Below are 19,647 nucleotides of genomic sequence, written 5' to 3'. Positions count from 1 at the left end.
CATCTTTGATTTCAGAATGCAGTTAATCTATATAAAACAATAAACGAAAAAGCAATGCCTCAACCCTTGGTGATCTACTTTGCCATCCACATTCTGTATATCATGGAACAGCTGCATGGTATTGGAATAATTCATGGTGATGTAAAACCTGACAATTTTATACTTGGAGAAAGGTTTGTATCTTTGTAATAACGTTGATGTGGTTTTAGTGAAAGAAACAAGGATTTTGACTTCACAATATGTTATTGCTTCTTAAAAATTCTGATCTGTCTTAACCTCTCTGATATGGATGCACTAGAAAGAAGTGATCAATGGCTCTGTGCTTTATTAAACCCCATGGCAACTCCTGTCCAGAGCTGGGACCTAGCAAATTAATTTCCTGCTGAAGTCTGTGGCTATTCTGCTGGAAGGGCTGCCCCTCTGTGCACATTATATGGACTTTACAAACTAGATATTGGGCATTCTGGAGTTACAGTTTTTGGCCCCTGCTCCAAACTCCTTTTCCTAACTATCAACTCAGTCCCTCACCCTGGTAACAGGCTGAAAATAAACCAGTCTGTTCACAACTTTGGTGACATTTGACCCCAAGATGAGCTTCCGACCACATATTTGCGCCATCACTGTGACGGTGTATTTCCATCTCCATAACTGCCCAACTTATCTGTCTCAGCTCATCTGCTCCTGCCACCCTCATTTATGCCTTTACCTCCAGACTTGTCTATTCCAATAGACTCCATAGTCTGCTCTCCATAAATTAGAGATCACCCGAAACTCTGCTGCCCATATCTTAACTTGCACTAAGTCCCTTTTGCAAGCTGACCGACATCCGCTCCCAGTTAAGCAGTGACTTGATTTTAAAATTGTTATCCTTGTTTTCAACCCCACAGCCCTCCGAGATATCTGTACTTATCTAAAACTGGGGATGTTCAAGAGACCAGAATTAATCACCCCACTATTGGTGGCCTCACCTTCATTTGCCTGGGCCCTGAGCTCTGGAATTCCCTCCCTGAATCCCTACCTTGTTTTCCACCTTTAAGATTCCCCATAAAACCTACTTCTGTGGCCAAGCTTTTGATCATCTGTCCTAAATCGCCTTATGTGGCTCACTGTCATTTTGTTTTATAGTGCGCCTTGGGATATTTTATTAAATTAAAAGTGCTACATAAATTTTCAATATTGACAACTTGTGTAAGAGAAGAATTATATTTTTCAACTTGGGAACAGTCCAGATACTCACATTGGCCTTTCTAATCCTGTAAATTTATGTGCCTAAATCAATTAGTATGAAGTTTTGACTCGAATATTTCATGTTAAAACTAGGTTCCTGGATGGTGTAGGCAGTGTTGATGATACCTTATCGCAAGGATTGACATTGATTGACTTTGGTCAAAGCATAGATATGAAGTTATTCCCTCAAAATACAGTTTTTGTGGAAAACTGTAAGACATCAGGCTTCCAATGTATTGAAATGCTGTCAGAAAAACCATGGACATTCCAGGTATGTCATGTTTTACTTTAAACTTCTACATACACCCACCTCAGCCATACCACAATTTAAGACTGCCAGGTCTGCTGTATAACCATGTAGCAGCTCAAATTAACTAGGGACGTCCAGTCCACAGAAAGCAGGGCAAACCCAATTCAGCCGATTGTCACTCCATCAGTCTGCTCACAATCATCAGCAAAGTGATGGAAGGTATCGTCGACAGTGCTATTAAGTGTCACTTACTCCACAGTAACGTCCTCACAGATGCTCAGTTTACATTGGAGCAGGGCCACACGTGGACAAAAGAGCTGAACTTGATAGGGCGGGTGAGAGTAATTGCCCTTGTCACCAGGACAGCATTTGACCATGGCATCAAGGTGCCCTAGCAAAACTGGAGTCAATGGGAATCAGCGGGAAATGCTGGCCTAGCTAGTGACGACCACATCCCATGAATGAATAAAATAAAAAATATGTACGTATACAGCGTATAGCTCAAGCTATGAGCTAGCTCCGTGCTTGCTCTTACCCAGGCCTCTCTCCAGTCCACAACTCACTCTGGTCTCAGGTCATATGTCTCTTTACATCACACTTTGGGTGGTACCACTTCCCAGTCATATATTAACCAATGCTATGCCAGATACCCTTGTACTACAAAAGGAAGTTTCAGGCCTTTCACCCAGTGACGATGAAGGAACAGTGATGTAGTTCCAAGTCAGGACAGTATATGGCTTGAAGGAAGTATTTGCACATGGTGGCGTTCCCATGCATTTGCTGCCCTTGTCCTTCCAGGTGGTTGAGGTCACAAGGTTACTGTGATAGCACTTTACAAACCTAGGAGTTGCTATGCTGCTTCTTGTAGGTTACTGCTGCTGTGCACACCAAACGTTGGTGGGGGGCTGATTGAGCAAATGGTATTGAGCTTCAGTATTGTTGGAGCTGCATTCATCCAGGCAAAAATAAATCATATTTGGAGCTGGTTCAGTTCACTTTTTGGCCAATAGTATCCCCTAGGATGTTGATAGTGGGGGATTCAGCAATCATCATTGAACATCAGGGTGGTTACATTTTCTCTATTGAAGACTGTCATTGCCTGGCACAAATGTTACTTGCCACTTTTCAGCCCAAGCCTGAATGTTGTCCAGATGTTGCTGCATGCAGCCAAGGACTGCTTCACCCTGCAGAAGTTTGCTGTTCTAGTAACTGAAGTTGTCCTATTTTACACCTCACCTCTTTGATAATTTAAACCGTGCAGTCTAATGGTCTCTAATTTAATTAAATTAGCCACACCCACAGAACCATACACACACATACAAGCCTACTTTACAATATCCCACAATATGAAAAATATGATAGGTGTTGTATGTCTGTTCAGTAGGCCTCACAGAGGTTCCGAATCTTGTAAGGTTGAACAACGTGTCTATTATCAGTTCCCAAGTCTGTTTCAGAGTCATCTTTCAGATTTCACATGGCCGCACCCCACACAGCTTTCCATCCTCCGTTAAATATATTTTATCCCTTTTGATTTGTAAATCCCATTGGAATCTATTTGGACTGTTGCCATAAAGTGGGTGTTTAGTTGGGAGCCTGGTTAAGTAGAAATTTTGGGAAACATAGAAACTAGGAGCAGGAGTAGACCATTCGGCCCTTCGAACCTGCTCCACCATTCAATATGATCATGGCTGATCCTCTATCTCAACGCCATATTCCCGCTTTCTCTCCCTTGATGCCCCTAATATCCAAAAAAAATGATCAATTTCTCTCTTGAATATACTCAGTAACCTGGTTTTCACAGCCTTCTGTGGTAGAGAATCCACAGCTTGACCACCCTCTGAATGAAGAAATTTTTCCTCATCTCCGTCCTAAATGGCCTGCCCCATATCCTGAGCCTGTGGCCTCTTGTTCTAGACTCCCCAACAAGGGGAAACATCTTCCCTGCATCCAGTCTGTCTAGCCTTGTTAAATTTTTATATGTTTCAATCAGATCCCCTCTCATTCTTCTAAACTCTAGTGAATACAGGCCCAGTCGAACCAATTTCCTCATATGACAGTCCTGCCATCTCCAGTATCAGCCTAGTGAACCTTTGCTGCACTCCCTCAATGGCAAGTATATCCTTTCTTAGGTAGGGAGACCAAATCTGCATGCAATACTTCAGGTGTGGTCTCACCAAGGCCCTGTATAACTGCAGTTAGACATCCCTACTTCTGAACTCATCCTCTTGCAATGAAGGCCAACAAACAATTTGCCTGATTGCTTGCTACACCTGCCTATTTACTTTCATTGACTGGTGTACAAGGACACCCAGATCCCTTTGTATATCCACATTTCCTAATATATCACCATTTAAATAATATTCTGCCCTTCTGTTTATCACACTGAAGCGTATAACTTCATATTTATCTAGGTTATACTGCATCTGCCATGTGTTTGCCCACGCACACAACTTGTCTAAATCGCCCTGAAGCCTCCTCACAACCCTGCCCAGTTTTGTGTCGTCAGCAAACTTGGAAATATAGCATTTGGTTCGCTCATCCAAGTTTATATATACCGTGAATAGCTCAGGCCAAGCATTGATCCCTGCGGTACACCACTAGTCACTACCTGCCACCTGAAAAAGACCCATTTATTCCCACTCTGTTTCCTGTCTGTCAACCAATTCTCAATCCATGCCAGTATATTACCCCCAATCCCATGTGCTTTAATTTTTCCCATTAGCCTCTCATGTGGGACCTTATCAAAAGCCCTCTCGAAATCCAAATACACCACATCCACTGGCTCTCCCTTACCTATATCTTCAAAAAAAACCCAGTAGATTAGTTAAGCATGATTTCCCTTTCATAAATCCATGCTGACTTTGTTTAATCCCATTAATGCTTTCCAAGTGTTCTGTTACCACGTCTTTTATGTTTTTTCTCTCCCCCCTTTTTTAAATATTGGGGTTACATTTGCTACCCTCCCATCTGTAGGAACTGCTCCAGAGTCTATTGAACTTTGGAAGATGACCACCAATGCATCCAATATTTCCAGGGCTACTTCGTTTAGTACTCTGGGATGTAGATTATCAGGCCCTGGGGATTTTTCAGCCTTTAACCCCATTAATTTCTCTAGCGCCATTTTTTTTTACTAATACAGATTTTCTTCAATTTCTCCCTCTCACTAGACTCTAACATTTCTGGGAAATTATGTGTGTCCTCTTTTGTGAAGATAGAACCAAAATGTGTGTTCAATTTTTCTGCCATTTCTTTATTCCCCATTATAATTTCCCCTATTTCTGACACTAAGGGACCTAATTTTGTCTTTGCTAATCTTTTTCTCTTCACATATATATAGCTTTTACAGTCAATTTTTATGTTCCTTGCAAGTTTACTCTCATACTCCATTTTCCCCTTCTTGATCAATCTTTTTGTCCACTTTTGCTGAATTCTAAACTGCTCTCAACCCTCAGGCTTGCTGCTTTTTCTGGCAATTTTATATGTCTCCTCTTTGGATCTAACACTATTCCTAATTTCTTTGTGAGCCATGGTTGAGCCATCTTTCCTGTTTTTTTGCACCAGACAGGAATGAATAATTGTTGCAATTCATGCATATGTTCCTTTAAATATTAGCCATCGCCTATCCATTGTCAACCCTTTTACTAAGGTTCCCCAATCCCCATCATTGCCAACTCGCACCTCATACCCTGGTAGCTCCCTTTATTTAGATTCAGGACCCTAGTTTCGGATTCAACTACTTCACTCTCCATCCTAATGGACAATTCTATCATTTTATAGTCGCTCTTCCCCCCCCAAGGGACCACGCACAGCAAGATTGTTAATTAATCCTATATCATTGCACAATACCCAATCTGGTTCCTTAACGTATTGGTCTAAAAAAACCATCACGCACACACTCCAGGAAATCCTCCACAGTATTATTGCTAGTTTGGTTTGTCTAATCTATATGTAGATTAAAGTCACCCATGATTACAGTTGTACCCTTATTGCATGTGTCTCTAATTTCTTGCTTAATGCCTAACCTTATATCTACATTACTGTTTAGGGGCCTATTGATAATCCCCACCAACATTTTCTGCCCCTTCGATGTTTCTTATCTCCACTCAAACAGATTCCACATCATGATTTTCTGAGCTAATATCCTCCTTCACTATTACATTGATTTTCTTCTTTACTAACAGCACTACCCCACCTTCTTTTCCTATTTTGTCTGTCCTTCCTAAATATTGAATACCCTGGATGTTCAGTTCCCATCCTTGGTAACCCTTCAGCCATGTCTCCACAATTGCAACTATATCCTAACCGTTTATACCTATTTGCACTGTTAATTCATCCATCTTATTGCGAATGCTCTGCGCTATAGGATACAATGCCTTTAGACTTGCACTATGTTCTCCCCCCCCCACCCACCACCACCGAGGACATTGGTCCCGGTCCTGCCCAGATGCAACCTGTCCTGTTTGTACTGGTCCTATCTTCCCCAGAATCTGTCCCAATATCCCAGGAATCTGATTTTCCCCCCACACCCCCGCACTATTTCTTCAGCCACGTATTCATCTGATATATCCTGTTATTTCTACTCTCGCTAGCACATGGCACTGGTAGTAGTCCTGAGATTACTAACTTTGAGGTCCTACTTTTCAATTTACGTTCTAACTCCCTATATTCATCCCTTTTTTAAAACTGTAACCTTGTGTGTTTAAGTTTTTGTTTTTGTTAATGTTTTAATTTAATCTTTAAAATCTCAAAGGTTGTAGTGGACTCATTACTCCTGACTTCAATGCACAAGCCTTCTCGTAATGAATAAAAATTGCAAAATTGTTGTGATAGCGTGGCCAAGGTTCCTTTGTGGATTTGGTAAGCCTGGCAAATACCACCTGCTATATAACATAGCACTGTAGGTGAACATGTGAACAGGAGCGGTTCAAGGTGGCAACTCACCACCACCTTCTCAAAGGCAATTAGGAATAAGCAATAAATGCTGGCCTGCCAGCAATGCTCACGTCTCAAGGATGAATCAAAAACACAAGTACTTTGCTGTGATGTGTTACCCTATTTTGCAATTTCATTTGACTAAGGTGGAACTTTTTCTTAAATGTTTCATTTATTAATGAAATAAACCAGGGAATTATTCAAAGCCTTGTCTAAAGCCTTAAATACTATTTTGCAGCTAACTAATGCTTGTTTGTGTGGCTTTAGACAGACTACTTTGGAATTGCTGCCACAGTTCACTCTCTCCTCTTTGGCACATACCTGAAATTAAAGAACGAACAGGGTGTCTGGAAGGTCAATGCAACTTTTCAAAGGTCAGTTTTGTATCCCCAGCAAATCTGAAACCGTCAACTTAACCAGATGTGATGTTATTTCATGTATCAATTATGGCTAGGTTGGTGAGTTTTCCTCTTTTTTGTTTCAGAGGTCATCATGCAGATATGTGGAATCATTTCTTTAATACCTTGTTATACATTCCCAACTGCCAGACTCTGCCATCACTTCGAGATCTACGGGAAAAGCTGGTGTCACTCTTTAAGGAGCAGTATACAAAAAAACTGAAATCACTCAGGCAGCGGTTAATGGTACTTCTACTTGAAAATAAGCCTTCACAAAAGAAGAATGTAAATTGAAAAGTTGTCTGAGTCCAGATTGTGTAAATAGAAAGATCTTTGTATTTCATTCCTGTTACACTTAAATATTGCTATTAATATTTCATTAAGTGCTCATAATGGTGGAATCTAGATTAAAGCTTTTGACATCAATTTTGGTCCCAGTAGTGCAATTGCTCATTCCAGTGCATATAGCCCAAGCCCTACTTTATTTTTCTAATACTTGTCAATAAGAGGTTGTTTGGAACTAATGGGGGTTTCTTTAGAGAGATGTTTTCTGCTTCACAACCTACATGGTGTGGAAAGACTGACTAAATGGAGTCTGCGTCACTTTAACAGTGATTTCAATTCATGGCTAGATGACATTTTTTCCTGTCAAACTTATGTCTATTAAAGACTAAAATCTTTTTAAACTTGTATTGAAGGTACTTGCTTAAGAGTATAGTTTAGGGAAGAAATTAATTGGGAATTTCTTTTAAAATGTGACTTGACTATTGTTTAATTAATAAAAGTGCCAGGTACAGCATTTAGTCTCTTGTGTGCTCTCCCAATTTTTAAAGTAGTTAAACCTACGAGTGGCCTATAGCTGGAATTATAACAGCTATTGAGTGTGCATTACAGCCTTGAAAGGGATGGAGTTTTCGTGATTGTAGGGGAAACAGAGAGAAATTGATGGTGCGATTATCTTGGACAGTAGAGCAAAACAGGCAATAATGGCAGCCTATTTACATTCCCCCTGTAATTTTAAATATTTAAGTTGGGAGTTCTAAATTAATTAGATAATTGAGGCTAGGGTATTAAAGGCACCAAAATTTTCCTTTTGAATCACAGGTTAAGAACCAGCTAAGGTGGTGTTTCAGGATCATCTACCATAATTATAATGTTTAGAGCCCAGAGGGAGCACAACAATAATTTCCTTCTAACCACAAGTATCATTTATTATAGGCGGAGTGGAAGTTCTTACTTCAGGAACCTTTGTCCTCTTCTTTTAACTCCCCCGTCCCACCGCCCCTCTGGCTCACATCTTGAATTTTTGGTATATTTCATTAACTTAAGGACCAACTACTCAGTGCTAAATGGTTTTGCAAGTTACATCTCCTGTGATTATGCATAGCTTGTAAACATGTTATTAGTTTTATTACACTAGTATTCATTTTAGAAGCTCTGAAATAACAGTCCTATGTGCTCTTAGCTACTGCATACAAAAAAGTAGCAAAGAGAGCCTGTAACATTGGTAGAGTTAATTTAAAGGAGAGCACTCAATGGGTTTCACCATTTGCAAGAACAGTTTGAATAAATCTCAGGGTTGAATGATTGTAATTGTAAAATATACTTTAAAATATCAACCCCCCTACATAGGAAGCTTCACTGCCATTAACAAACACATGATCATGCTATCTTGTCACTACTGACTATTTGTATTTAACAAAGGGTTACTTGAAATAAAAACAATGAAAATCATTGATCATTTTAGTGCAAGAGTTCATTTGGATTCACACATTATCTCCAATGTCAAGTGCATACTGCTCAAAAGTAACAGGATAATCCCTTTGCATCCCATACTACATAGTGTTCAGCTGAGAATACATGTTAACACAGACAAAAAGCACATTTTTCATTTTGAATCTATGACATGAGCCTTTTGTAACAAGTTATGCTAGACTATTGAAAGTGGGTTGCTTAGATGTGTAATCATCTGGTGAAAGATTATCAATCTCTTCCAGAGTTGGTATTTCATCTTCTGGTTTTAGATCCTCCTCAAACATATGTTGCAGCAAGGCATCAACAGTCTTGTATCCTACAACAAACAACAGTTCTTACTATTTGGCAATTGGAAAAGCTGCAGCCTTAAATGTACCCAATATCCACATCTACTGTCTTGTCACAAGCCTTGGAAGAGTTCATGGCTATTAGAGCATGTTGCAACAAGTGTAATTGACTAAGTGTCATGGAATGCTGAAGTCCATGTAAGATTCCCACCATCTCCAGAGGGGAAAAAAAACAATTTAAATGGGAAATTTTCATGGTTTACACATGCATATTCTGGTAATTACATAGAATAAAAGTCTAAAATTTGCTGCAAACATTAATTTTATTATAAGGAAAAATGTCCAGTTTTTGGAACAAAGTTTGGGGGGAGTGGGCAGGAGAGAGAGACACACAGACAGACAGGAAAAAAAAGCCAATTCTCTATTGCGCACTCTTCTCAAGGAAGGGTAAGTGCCCCATATATTGTGTAGATATGGTGTTTGCAACCCGACCAGTTTAAAGTCCCACTGCCACAACCAGTTGTATCTAAACTCAATGAACTAAATGAGATCAGTTGAATGTACATGATTGTTGCAGTGAAAGTAATACTAATTCAGTGATCTTGCTCCCTTCTGACAAGATAATAATGAAGGAAGGTGGTCACAGTGGGGAGACTGGGTGAATCACTTCGGAGGCAGTGGGATACAAGAATCTCGTTTAGCACAGCAACAACCATCATTCATAGAATGGAACACTGGGGAAAAAAAACTTCTTTAAATTATATATACTTACTAATTGAAGCTATTCTGAATCTCAATCTGGATTTCAAGTCTGTATCATCAGTATTGCCAAGATCGTTTTCATTTGTCTCCATAACTTCAACTAGATTTCCAGCTGGGTGATCCCTAAATTAAATATGTATGTTTAAGAAGGATATTTGACACACACACTTTTGAACAGCACACTTATCCCTGCTTTACTTACATGCAATCTCCCATTCCAAGCTCCTGAATTTTCTTCTCAACAGCAGTTTCTACTGCACTCCTGGCCAATGAGTGTTCCACAAAAAACGCTTCCAACACAAATGCTATAAAGATACTTTCAAAGGAGAAAGAAAACAATCACATTCATGTAATTAACCGAATAAGCTAAGGTATATTTGTGCAATTCCAAAAGTCAGCATATAGGACTTACTTGATAAGTATAATAACAACCATTATATGAAAGATGACAAAGAAGATCCTTGCAGTTAAGTGAGTTACTTTCACAAATCCAGTTGCAAGAAGTATTATTGTCAAGGAGTTGAAGAACAAAAAGTCGTGAAGAAAATAAATAAGAGAGTTCTAACCATTGGGAATGTAATTTGACTACGCATTCAGAAAAAGCTGAACATCTATTTCAAGTATTTATGCAATTCATCCACTAAGTCAATTCGATGTATATATCAATCAGCAAGGGTACTGTAGCTTACTGGTAATGGGATTCGTAATCCAAGGAGTAAGAGCTCAAAATTCACAATGGCAATTTAAAAACAATTCAAATTTTCAAAAATCTAGAAATAAAGCTGATATCAGTAAAAGTGCCCATAAAGCTGATGGATTGCCTTAAAAAACTAACTGGTTCATAAACATCCCTTAAGAAACCTGCTGTCCTTAAACTGTTTTCCTCGAATCCAGTCTCATAACAATGTGGTTGACTCCTAACATCCCTGAAATGGTAATTACATCAAACTGTTCACAGGCTGCAGAGATTCAACACCACTGTCACTTGGGGTTGGCAATAAATAGGGGCTGACAACGACACCCATACCGAGAACGAATTAAAATTTGAGACAGCTGTTGCGCAGACTAATCAAGCAGCCATCCGACAGTGTCAAACTCACTGAATCTTACCTTACAACCAATGTCCCAGACACCACCACTATCCCTGGGTATGTCCAGTCCCACTGGCAGGACACACCCACCCAGAGGTAACAGCACAATGATACACAATCAGACCCCATGAAGTCTTAAGGTGCCAAGTCAAGCATGGGGAAGGAACATGGGCATCTGACCAACAATGTGGAAAACTGTCCAGGTAGGTCCTGCCCACAAAAAAGCAGAACAAATCCAATCTGGTCCCATCAGTCCACTCTCAATCATCAGTAAAGTCATTTTAGGTTCATTGATAGCATATCAAGTGGCATTTATTCAGCAATAACCTATTCACTGAACCTCAGTTTGGGTTTTGCCAGGACACACTGCTCTGGACCTCCTTACAGCCTTGATTCAAACATGGACAAAAGAGCTAAACTCTAGAGGGGAGGTGACGGTGGCATCAAAACAGAATTTGACCTGAGGTGGTAGTGTCATGAAGCTATTAATGTATATAATATTATTGGAAATATTTTTCTTTTAAAATAGAGATTTAGTTGATGGGTGTGTTTTAATTGAATTAAAGCCAGCTAGTCTGGGTGCTTTGATGTGTATTAGTTTTGCGATGTAAGAGAAGTAGAGTGCATTTGCATTTTTTGAATACAGCATTCAAGAAGTGAGGTGAAATCTGGCACCTAGCAAGCAGAGACCAAGTAATATGTTTATATTGCTAATAAAATGGTACTATAAAAGGGGTTTTTTATTGTTAGAAGAGACTGGTGATACAATGAGAATTTACATTCAATGAGCGGTGCTAGGTATAACTTCAGCAGTTTTCGTGTGTGCAGAGTAGAGGCCATGTAAGATCAAAGCAGCTGAAAACCTCCAACTAACTCCACAGGAACTAATGTGGAAGGAACCTCATTTTGAATTTGTATGGTGAAAAAGCTTTGCCTGGTGTCTGCTTAAAAATTTATGGGTTGCTGTTGCCTTAATGGAGATTAGTTTAGAATTTGTTAGAAGTGATGATAGTAGTGATTTGTAGCCAAGTATATGTGTTTAATGTGTTGTAACTTAATAAAATGTTTCATTTAGTTTAAGACAAAGCCTCTTGAGAACTGGGGGTCTGATTCCTGAATTTAGAGTTGCATCTCAAACATACCACTTCAAAATAGAGGTTATGACAGGTGTTTAAAAAGTTTCCCTCTGGGATTTTTAAATAACTCAGCTTTACTGAAAGGCTATCTTATAACAGGCAGTATCAACGAACTCTAACAAAATTGATATCAGTGGTAATCAAGGGAAAACTCTACACGGTTGGAGTCATATGGAGCACAAAGGAAGATGGTTGTGATTGTTGGAGGCCAATCATCTCAGTCCCAGGGCATCACTGCAAAAGATCCTCTGGGTAGTATCCTAGGCCCAACCATCTTCAGCTGCTTCATTAACAATCTTCTCTCCAACATACGGTCAAGAGTGGGGATATTCACAAATTATTCAGTGTTCAGTGCCATTCACGATTCTTCAGATACTGAAGCAGTTTACATCAACAAGACCTGGACAGAATTCAGGCTTGGTCCTATAGTGACAAATAACATTCGCGCTCACAAGTGCCAGGCAATGTCCATCTCCAATATGAGAGAATCTAACCATCGCCTCATGACATTCAATAGCATTACCATCGCTAAATACGCCACCTTCAGCATCTTGGGGGATACCATTGAGTAGAAACTGAACTGGACTAGCCATATAAACTGTGGCTACAAGAGCAAGTCAGAGGCTAGGAATCCTGTAACGAGTAACTCACCTGACTCCTCAAAGTCTGTCCGCTATCTACAGGGCACAAGTCAAGAGTGTGATGGAATACTCGTCACTTGCCTGGATGAGTGCAGCTACAACAATACTCGAGAAACTTGACACCATCCAGGATAAAGCAGCCCACTTGATCAGCACAACATTCACCACCTTAAACATTCCCTCCCTCCACCACAGACACACAATGGCAGCAGTGTGCACCATCTATAAGATGCAAGGTGTCCTTGGACAGTACCTTCCAAATCCATGACCTCTACCACCTAGAAGGACAAGGGCAGCAGATGCATGGGAACATCATCACCTAGAAGTTCCCCTCCAAGCCACACAGCATCCTGACTTGGAACTATATTGCTGTTTCAATACTGTCGCTGGGTCAAAATCCTGGAACACCCTTCCTAACAACACTGTGGATGTACCTACACATGGACTGCAGCGATTCAAAAAGGCAGCTCACCATCACCTTCTCAAGGGCAATTAAGGATGGGTAATAGATGCTGGCCTAGCTGGTGACAGTCAAATCCCATGAACAAATAAAAAACAAAAGGAAACTGGATAGTAACTGAAAAGGGCAAAGTTGCAATGACAGGCTGGACTCCTAAGGAAATTCCCAGTGTAGGTGTTGAATCAAATAGGGAATTTCCAACCAGTTAATACTTTGGGCAGTTTGACCTCCTATCATCAAGTACCAAACTCATCCTCTGATACATTTAAGAGGACAAATTGAAAGAAGGCTATTGTTTTATAATTAGTTTTCTATTCTTTCACAGGATGAGTGATTAGGCCAACATTTTTTGCCCATCTACCCATTCACACAAATGCTCATATTTTAATGCTTTTCCCCCAGACATCTCCAAACATCCATTACTGCCCATAGTTGCACAAATTATTCTTAAAGAATTACATCCATCTTCCATAAAATTACATTGTCCAAAATTAACCTTCAAAGTAAACTTTGAAAATATCTCTATCTACCTTATCAATTCACTTTCCCACAATGGAATACACAAAATTGTTTCTTTAACTGTTCCGCACCTCCTGCATGGTTTTATCTCTTTGGGAATCACTCTAGTCAATGCAGGTCATGGAGGATACACATATTGGTTCTTAACTGAAGTGCCTTAATGAATTGGGTATGTTTAATACCTCCAGAATTACACATTCATGACATTATCATTCATAACATATGTTTGAGTATAGCTTGGGAAGAGCATTGTATAGCTTAGTTCTTGGAGCCAAGAAGTATAAACAAATAATCTCTTTGCTTTATTCACCAACTCAAAGTATTGAGTTTCTTGAATTGATCAGCCCTGACTTCATGGCCCTCTTCAATAATGTTAAAGAAGCCCTAATGATGTTATCCTTGGATTTCCCTGTAACATCCAATTTCCTTACTATTGTTGCCAGGATCAGTGAGTCTAATCTTGATTTATTACCAAAAGAAAATAATCAGTTCTCTCCTTTGAGCAATGCATCATTGTCTTAATAGATGTTCTGATCAACCTATTAAGTTTCGTAAGCAAAGCCTGTGAGACCTCTGAAAGAATTAGATTAGAATACACGCAAACAAGATTGCAACCCCCTGTCATGGTTTTAAACTTTCCACTTCCAAATCCTTTATCCATAGTCCTAATTTACTCACTGAATTATCACCCCAAGGTACTTCTCAATTTCTCCAAGAGCAATGCATCTGATCTCTTCGTTCAGGGACCAGGGAATAGTGACATTATAAACCAAGATCTTATTTTCACAAACTATATCAAAGGCTGCTGTGTTTTTTTTTACCCCCCTCCCCCATTAACTTCTACCTCAATCTCATGACAGATAAGTTGAAGAATTTTAAGATTAGCTATCATCCCTTTAGGAGAATTGTTCACAAGATCATTATAAATTAGAGCTTTGATTTTATCTTCATTTCCCAACTCTCTTAAAATGTCACCTGATCTTCATTTTTGCAATGTACATCAAAGAAATGTTAAATAAAATTGGTGACAAAACACCAACTTATTCCATGCTTCTAGATCGAGATAACTCATTGGTGGGCCATGTTGCTCAAGACTTAAAATACTTTCAATTCAACAGGGAAAAGAACAATTACTTGTAAATAAAAGAAAGGATATCATGCCATTGATTGACCACCGTTAATTCGATCAGCAAGATGAAGGCCGAAATAATATTATTGAAGTTATTCTTGCAGTATCTAAGAGCAGCAAACTGAGAACCCTTCAGTGCTGGATTGCCACAATATTTGGCTGCAGGGTCACTGGAGTTAGCACCATAAAATCGAACTCTGCCTTTGAAAGCTTCCATTCCAACTATCGCAAATATGTAGTACACGACCTAAAAGAAAGTGCATTTAAATTAATTTTTTTTTTTAAGGGAGCTTATTGATCCAAATATCAAAAAGCATAATTACTTACCATAACAAGTCCTGCATAGGTTAACATTGTAGGAATAAGATTTACCAGTGTATTCAGCAGGACCCTGAATCTTTAAAAGAAAACAAATATAAAGACTTTAAAAAAAAAGTACAGAATAATCTTTTCAGAGATTCTGTACAATGGTCTTTACTTTATTTAATTCTTCCCTTCTCCCTCTGCTATAGAAAATCCTACATGTTTACCTAAACCCCTTCCAAAACCATCATACCGAGAAATGAAAATGAGTATCTATTTTTCAACCTTGACAACTGTTTTCACAGATGAAGTTTCCGCGATTCCAGAAACATAAAAGATATCATGTTCCCTGTTGTTTGCAATCATCTATAGCTTCTATTTGCCATTAGGCGTACTTGCCCTTGCACATTTAGGTTTATACATTCCTTTTTGTTCTAAGTTGCTGAATTGTGAGCTGTTAATAGTGCAGCAAAGAAAACCAAACAGAGGAGGGCAAACAACAACAAGAGACAGAAAACAATAACAATATGAAATGTCCTCATTTGCAACTCCAATGATTAAAAAAAAAAGGAAAAGGGTTTAAAAATAGGAACAGGAGTAGGCCATTTATTCCCTAGAGTCTGTCCTGCCATTCAATGAGATAATGACTGATTTATGAACTAATTCCAAATACCTGCCTTTGCCCCGTATCCCTTCATAACTTTGGTTAACAGATGTCTACCAATCTCAGATTTAAAATTAACAATTGATCTAGCGTCAACTGTAGTTTGCAGAACAGTTCCAAACTTCTACTATCCTTTGCATGTATATGCGCTTCCTAACTTCACTCCAGAAAGGCCTGGATCTAATTTTTAGAACGCTCACTGACCCCGCACCCCCACCCAAACCCCACCAGTCCTAGACTCTCCAACCTGCAGAAATAGTTTCTCTCCATTTACCTTATTGGTTTCTTAATATTTCAAAAACTTGGATCAAAACGCTCAAACATCTAAATTCCAGGGAACACAACCCTGGTATGGGATTGATTACCTATCATGTTGTGAAAATATTTATATGATAGTTATCAACATGATAAATCAAGGGCTAGGGAGCATCTGCAGCGCAACGGACTACTAGAGGTTAAACATTGGCATCGTGTGTATAAGGAAAAAAGATGAGCTTAGCTCTACGATACAACTTGCGGCTTTGATCACTCGCTCTATGGGTGGGTTATTCATATTTTTTATTCTTTCATGGGATGAGGGCGTCTCTGGCAAGACCAGCATTTCTTGCCTATCCAAAGTGCCCTTGAACTGAGTGGCTTGCTAGGCCATTTTCAGAGGGCACTTCAGAGTCAACCATATTGCTGTGGATCTGGAGTCACATGTAGGCCAGACCAGATAAAGATGGCAGATCTCCTTCCCTAAAGGACATTAGTGAATCAGATGGGTTTTTCAACAATGATAGTTTCATGGTCACCATTTACTGGGACCAGCTTTCAATTCCAGATTTTACTAAGTGAATTTAAATGCCACCAGCTGCCATGGTATGACCTGAACCCATGTCCCCACAGCATTAGCCTGGGCCTCTGGATTACTAGTTCAGTGGCATCACTCTCCCCATATTCATACGAGCAGGAACTAAGATGGTTCCAAGCTTTAGAGGATTAAGTTATGCTCAAATGCTCAAGCAATTAAAATTTATTCGCACTGGGGAAAGGACAACTGGTGACATGGAGGTCATAAAATAATGAAAGACAGATAAAGTCCAAGTAAACACACTATTAACTTGGACAATAAGCATAAATAGAGAACAGAAGTACATTCACCAAGTTACAGGTTATATTAAAAACTGCCTCCCTGCCACCAATGCCACATGAAAACGGACACATAGAACAAACTCTCAAAGGTATTTTATATAACTGTACTTCAATTAAAAGGGTCGCTGCATACCTCTGGAAACTGTCAATGATCCTGATTAATCGAAGTACTCTCAAGATGAACACAATATCCAAGACCTGTTGACTGCTGTATCCACCTGCTGCTGGGCAACACACAAAAAAACATCAGAATAAGACAGTTCTGCAATTGTTTCTTAAAGTAAGTGTATTATAATTGTCTGAACTAAACCTTATTAAATTTGAATGAGTTTCATACAGAACAAGTCAGTGAATCAAAAAGCACATTAAACACTATTGACTTGCATCATCCATCTTACAGCTGAATTGCAAAACTCTGAAGGAACTGAGGTTGATGAGAGTGACTGCTCTTGACAGCAAGGCAGCATTTGACTGAGCAGGGCATCAAGGAGCCTGAGTAAAATTAAAGTCAATGGGAATCGGTGGAAAGCTCTCCATTGGCTGGAGTCAGCAAAATGAAGATGGCTATGGCTGTTGGAGGTCAATCATCTCAATCCTAGGATACCACTGCGGAAGTTCCCAGGGTCATGTCCCTAGGCCCAGCAATCATCAGCTGTTTCATCAATGAAGGATCTTCCCTCCGTCATAAGATCAAAAGTTCACTGATGACTGCACAATTCTCAGTTCCATTCGCAACTCCTCAGAAACTAAAGCAGTCCATGTCCATATGCAACAAGACCTGGACCAAATTCAGGCTCGGGCTAATAAGTGCCATTCGTGCCACACAAGCACCAGGCAATGGCCATCTTCTACACGAGAATCTAATCGTCTCCCCTTGAGCTTCAATGCCATTACCATTGCTGAATTCCCCACTATCAACATCCTGCGGGTTATCACTGACCAGAAACTGAACTGGACTAGCTATATAAATACTGTGGCTACATGAGCAGCTCAGAGGCTGGTAATCCTACAGTGAGTAACTCACCTCCTGACTCCGCAAAGCCTGTCTACCAGCTACAAGGAACAAGTCAAGGCACAAGTCAGGAGTGTGTTGGAATGCTCTCCGCTTGTCTGGATGAGCGCAGCACTCTTCATCATTGATGTACAGTAGCAGCAGTGTGTACCATCTACAAGATGCACTGTAGCAACTCACAAGGGCTCTTTCGACAGAACCTTCCAAAACTGCAAAATCTACCATCTAGATGGACAAGGGCTGCAGATGCATGGGAATGCCACCACCTGAAAGTTCCCCTCCAAGCCCCTCACCATCCTGACTTGGAACTATATCACCGTTCCTTTACTGTTGCTGGGTCAAAATCCTGGAACTTCCTTCCTAACAGCACTGTGGGTGCTCCTACGCCACCATCTTCTCAAGGGCAATTAGGGATGGGCAATAAATGCTGGTCTAGCCAGCGATGCCCACATCCCATGAACGAATTTTTAAAAATCAAAGGATCAAACCACATTGTAAAAGTCACTATCAGGGTTTAAAAGGAGTGATAGAAAAATAATCAAAAAATAACTATGACATCAGGTTTAGATTTTAAAAGCCTGTAGGAAAGAAACGGGAGCACTGACATGTTTCATAGGTTGGAGGTCCTGGAATAGAGAGCTAATATAGATGGGTTAAGAAGATGGGAAAAGAAGGGCATGTGAAAGGTACTGGCATCTACCCAGCAATTTAGAAGTTTGCCCACGTATGCAGTGTCCACAAAAAAGCAGGACAGGTCCAATCCAGCCAATTGCCATCCCATCCGTCTACTCTCAATCGTCAGCAGAGTAATGGCAAGTGTTGTCTATAGAGCTGTCAAGCAGTACTTACTCACCTATACTTAGTGTGGGTTCCACCTGGACCATTTGACTCCAGACTACATTACAGCCTTGGTCCAAACATGGGCAACAAAGCTGAATTCTAAAGGTGCAGTGAGAGTGACTGCCCTTTACATTAAGGTAGCATTTGACCCAGGGTGGCACATAGGAGTCTTAGTAAAATTGCACAAATTGACTGCTGTGTTTCCTACACTACATCAGTGACTACACTTCAAAAGATTTCATTGGCTGTAAAGTGCTTTGGGACATCCAGTTGTGAGATGTGCTTTATAAATGCAAGTCTTTTTTTTTTATTGTTGCTGGCACAAAATCCTGGAAAGGCCCGACCTAACAACATTGGTTTATTTTAGTACCATACAAAAGAAGCAATCAAATTTCAATATCTCAGTCCAATATCAGGCCAAAGCTTCTGCTATAAGTGTGTGGATATTTTGTAGGTTGCCTGCAAATTTCCTTTAAGGATAATGTTTAATGATGTGCTCCAGGGTCTGATTAGGAGCATTCCGCAGTTGCATGAAGGGGTTTTAATCTTCCATCAATGGAAAAGGTGGCAGCATCTATCGTGACCGGTTCTCAAACAGGTGACAATTATTCACTGTTTGAAAGAAGGTTTGATCCTCTAGGTTGCATTGTGGGATCCTCTATAAAGAATCCATTTAGTGTGCCCTAGGTCTTTGAAGCATTATGTCATCAGTCATCATGTTTGAGGAGAGATTGCTGAAGGGCTTCACTAATGATCCAAAATTCTTTCTAGATTGGAGATGGGTTGGTCAATTCAGTCTGGATCAGCATGCTTTGCTGATTTGGCGTTGTATTCTCTGGAGACTGCATGCTCATTGTGCAGGTATGGTGATCTGATTTTTGCAAGCACAGGCAGCCAGAGCCTTTGTGCTGATAAGAATGCATTGGTGGTAATTCTCATAGCAGAATTCAGCTGGACATCAAGGGACTTGACATGTGGACTAGATAACCATTGCACAGAGCAGTTCTCCCCTGTAGAGTACAAGATGGTGAGCGCTGCCATGTGAAGGGTTTGAGTAGATGTCTCCCATTCCCCCAATGTGGATCCAGCAAGTTCCTGCATCAGGGT

General features: G+C 40.0%; 2 protein-coding genes across 2 annotated transcripts in view; one reads left to right on the top strand and one right to left on the bottom strand.

Moving 5' to 3' along the window:
* Window positions 1-8,541, top strand: part of bub1 (BUB1 mitotic checkpoint serine/threonine kinase) — a 69,931-nt gene extending 61,390 nt beyond the window's left edge. The window contains exons 22-25 of the mRNA XM_078542640.1: window positions 16-173; window positions 1,321-1,498; window positions 6,677-6,783; window positions 6,894-8,541. Of these exons, the coding sequence (XP_078398766.1) occupies window positions 16-173; window positions 1,321-1,498; window positions 6,677-6,783; window positions 6,894-7,101 (651 nt within the window). The 3' untranslated portion in view covers window positions 7,102-8,541. The remainder of the gene's footprint in view (window positions 1-15; window positions 174-1,320; window positions 1,499-6,676; window positions 6,784-6,893) is intronic.
* A 4-nt stretch (window positions 8,542-8,545) lies between these two features.
* The window catches only part of tpcn3 (two pore segment channel 3), a 55,190-nt gene continuing 44,088 nt past the window's right edge, over window positions 8,546-19,647 (bottom strand). Inside the window, exons 13-19 of the mRNA XM_078542641.1 lie at window positions 16,822-16,909; window positions 14,915-14,984; window positions 14,615-14,834; window positions 10,024-10,114; window positions 9,814-9,927; window positions 9,622-9,734; window positions 8,546-8,878 (exon numbers count right to left, since the gene is read on the bottom strand). Of these exons, the coding sequence (XP_078398767.1) occupies window positions 8,733-8,878; window positions 9,622-9,734; window positions 9,814-9,927; window positions 10,024-10,114; window positions 14,615-14,834; window positions 14,915-14,984; window positions 16,822-16,909 (842 nt within the window). The 3' untranslated portion in view covers window positions 8,546-8,732. The remainder of the gene's footprint in view (window positions 8,879-9,621; window positions 9,735-9,813; window positions 9,928-10,023; window positions 10,115-14,614; window positions 14,835-14,914; window positions 14,985-16,821; window positions 16,910-19,647) is intronic.

Source organism: Cetorhinus maximus, chromosome 5, assembly GCF_964194155.1.
Source record: "Cetorhinus maximus chromosome 5, sCetMax3.hap1.1, whole genome shotgun sequence".
NCBI classification, from domain to species: domain Eukaryota; kingdom Metazoa; phylum Chordata; class Chondrichthyes; order Lamniformes; family Cetorhinidae; genus Cetorhinus; species Cetorhinus maximus.
The sequence above is the reverse complement of the archived record's forward strand: the minus strand, read 5'-3'. Positions and strand labels throughout refer to the sequence as shown.